The 3,172-nt window shown below is 39.0% G+C and overlaps 1 protein-coding gene across 1 annotated transcript; it reads right to left on the bottom strand.

Moving 5' to 3' along the window:
* Positions 1-1,311: 1,311 nt before the first annotated feature.
* Positions 1,312-2,539, bottom strand: LOC129366674 (heat shock protein beta-1-like). The gene is made up of 3 exons (XM_055040646.1): positions 2,040-2,539; positions 1,865-1,928; positions 1,312-1,468 (listed from the first exon to the last, which is right to left on the bottom strand). Exons 1-3 carry the CDS (start codon positions 2,416-2,418, stop codon positions 1,312-1,314), a joined length of 600 nt encoding a protein of 199 aa, XP_054896621.1. The 5' UTR covers positions 2,419-2,539.
* Positions 2,540-3,172: the final 633 nt, after the last annotated feature.

Below are 3,172 nucleotides of genomic sequence, written 5' to 3'. Positions count from 1 at the left end.
TTCGCTTTATCGACATGCCATTCCTGAGGCATGTCGCTATGTCCTTAAGCTGCCATAAGGGGGCAGGACAGTTCTCTTACTTTATCTCCTTCTGTCCAGTGACATGTTGGGAGTCTGCATTTACTGTACAGTAATCGGGCATAATATTATTACCAAATAGATGTGCACCTTTTTCTGCCAAAACCCTGAGTAGTTGAGGAATGGCCTGGACCAAAACCATAAGAATGCATTGTGATGTCTGGTTTCCAAATGTTGCCACTACTATAGCTCCTTTAAAGTTCTGCGGTGCATCCTGCACCTTCCCTTTTCTTGTACAGCACCTACACTGAGTAGCAAGTGCGACTTGGTGTAGCAAGTGACTGTGATCTGAAGTTGCTGCTCTTTATATCACCTCATGCTTGTGGTGCTTAACTAACCATTCCTGGGCTATTTTTTATTTTATTTTTTTTATTTTTTTGTGGCAGGGTGCATAATCCTGCTAAAAGAGGACAGACTGACTGACAATTTGGCCTTTACCAGTTTCAATCAAATGCTTTCATTATCCCATTTTTATGATTGCCAACTAAGTGCTGAGGGAAAATGTTCACATGCTGCCAATATCTCGTCCAATAACAAGGACAATATGAAGAGATTATCAATGTTATTGACTTTACCTGTAAGTGATCACAATTTTATGACTGATTGGTGTAAACTGCTAGCGTTTATGGTAGGAAAAAAAAAATAATAACAGCAGTAACTTACCACACATATCAGATACCACAGATGACTGAACGCCTGATGACTTCCCTTAGATGGTTGCAAAGGTTGTGTGAAAGCCTTTTAATTTTGTGCTGATCAATAAAATAGTATTTCTAAACAATTTTTAAACAGAAGCATCCGCATTTCTTGCTTTTGAACCACTTGGATGTAGTATTCCGTTTGACCACTAGATGACGGTGTTGACCTATTCGCAAAAGCCCAAAAATACAGAAAATCCAAACACTGAACCCCAGTTATATAAAATCTTTTATTATTTTTTTATTTAAATGTCAGAAGCGTTTTTTGTTGAATTACATTTGTAGATTATTTATATCAAGGCGTCATTTTGATAATTCTTCACCCCAAGTTTGTCTGAAGAAGTCAGAAGACTAAACTACTTTTTATTTTGCTTGAAAGAAGAAAAAATTAAGTTAAGTTCTTCAATTTTAAAAACAAAATGTTAAAATAGTCTAGATGCTTTTTACATTACAATATTTAAAACATGCAAATTTAGTAAATAATCTTACTTAAAGATTAATACAACAATTTATTTTTTTCTTTGTCAATAGTAGCTCACTTCTCTTTTGTCTTTTGATCTGAATCTATCATCCTGAACACAATCTCACTGCATGGTTTGCTGACAGATGTGCCAGAGACGGGAGTCTCTACAGACAGGACTCCATCAGACAGCGCCGAACTGATGTGCTGCAAATCGGCCCCCTGTGGCAACCTTAAACAGATACAGTTCGTCAGTTTGAAACAAACAGAAGTACTTCATATTTGAGGTTGTTTTGTTGAGAGAAACCAAACAAAATGCAGTAATAGTTTGGGGGTTTTTCTTTTTATCTCTATTATATATTTTGCATCATCTGAGTATGATCAGTCATATTCATGTAGAGATTTTCAAATCAGTTTTATTCAACCACACAGTTTGTTTCTGAGAGGAAAGTTAATGAAAGAAAAATGTTATTGACATAGAAAGATATAAAGCCTATTGAGTTGTTGATACTCCTTTCTCATTTTGCCTGCTTCTTTAACTTGATTTTCTCAGTTCGTTTGTCAACAACTGTGTTTCATATGCAGGTCTAATAATCAGTATAATGGATTATACTCTCAGACAACTTACTTGTATTTACGACTGAAGCATCTTGAGACCACTCCATGCTTATCCTGCCTCTCTTCATGAGTTCCTTGACACAAACCAATTTTTCGAAGAATATCAATGCTTAAGAATAATATGTTATTGCAACTTTAGCAAACATTTAATCAGAAATGTATTTTTAAATCAAGCAATACTTTACCTGATATTTGCAAGTACCCGTCCTTGGTTGTGATTGTTATCTCTTCTGGTGTGAAGTGATTGACGTCTAGGGTGATTTTCCAGCAGTTCTGTCCGGTTTGGACCTCTGACACACCACACGTTACCTGTGGTGTGTCCTGTTCACCGTGCTGACTGGTCAGTGGAGGCAGAAGAGGGGACTGAATGTACCCCGGCCAGGTGGAAGAAGCGAGCCTCTTCTTTGCCCAGTCAAGCCAATTGATGTCACCGGGCTCCAGGAAAGGAGGGAGCCCAAAGTCTTGAGCAAAGATGCGGCTTGGCTGGGTCCAGTTCAGGAAGGGTTCCCAGGTCACATCTCTACGGAAGATGGGACGAGGTAAAAGTTTGTTTTGCTCAGCCATGTCCTTGAAGACAACCTCGGCAGCTCCTGCAGCTCCAACACTGACGAAACAATAGAGCAGCTGTAGTTTATTGCTCACATGTAGCAACAAGTGAGGAGGAAGTCTGAGGAGGAAAGCTACTCTGAGGTATGCAGTGCTGAACACACACACTTTATATATCTAGCTGACTCAATGTAGCACTTGCACAGCAGAAAGTGTGATGTAAGACATGAGAATGACTTGATATATGACGAGTCTAGGTGATGCTCCTCTGTTGCCTCGGTAGGTGGAACGGACAATGCTAATTATTTGTATTTATAACTCTTGACTCCTACTGGAAGCAGCAAGAAGCCTGTTTATTCAGCTCTGGCCTCTGCAGTCTTGTCACATACTGGTGCTCTTTGTCCACAGAAGCCACTGCAGTCTGTTATGTGAGGGAACAACGGCTCATTTAAGGTCACACAGTAAACAAACGAGTTACTTCCAGTCACTAAACTAAACACTGAGCTAAAAACAACAAAATAAGATTATCTCTGGATAATCTTTTTTAGTCTAAGAAAACCCAAACACATGGGTAAAGTTGTGTTGAGATCCTGGACAAAGTGATGGATGAAGGGATTGGTGAATTCAGATGGCAGTGAGGAATTTCACAGTCGCATCTTTGTGGGTGACAAGTTGTTCAAGTAATGCAGTAAGTAAGCATCTGCAGGGCAAATCATGACTTTGGAGAGGGAGGTATTTATTAGTGACTTAATATCTGAAGCTTTCTCAGTTA

This window comes from Poeciliopsis prolifica, unplaced genomic scaffold, assembly GCF_027474105.1.
Source record: "Poeciliopsis prolifica strain line A6 unplaced genomic scaffold, Auburn_PproV2 SCAFFOLD015, whole genome shotgun sequence".
NCBI lineage: Eukaryota > Metazoa > Chordata > Actinopteri > Cyprinodontiformes > Poeciliidae > Poeciliopsis > Poeciliopsis prolifica.
This window is presented reverse-complemented; position numbering and strand designations above follow the sequence as displayed.

Excerpts from the sequence above, each read along its gene's own strand:
- LOC129366674 (XM_055040646.1), bottom strand. The coding sequence starts at position 2,418 with ATGGCTGAGCAAAACAAACTTTTACCTCGTCCCATCTTCCGTAGAGAT. Across the intron at positions 1,929-2,039 it reads CGGGTACTTGCAAATATCAG|GAACTCATGAAGAGAGGCAG; the intron begins GTAAAGTATTGC and ends GTTTGTGTCAAG. Across the intron at positions 1,469-1,864 it reads TGCTTCAGTCGTAAATACAA|GTTGCCACAGGGGGCCGATT; the intron begins GTAAGTTGTCTG and ends TATCTGTTTAAG.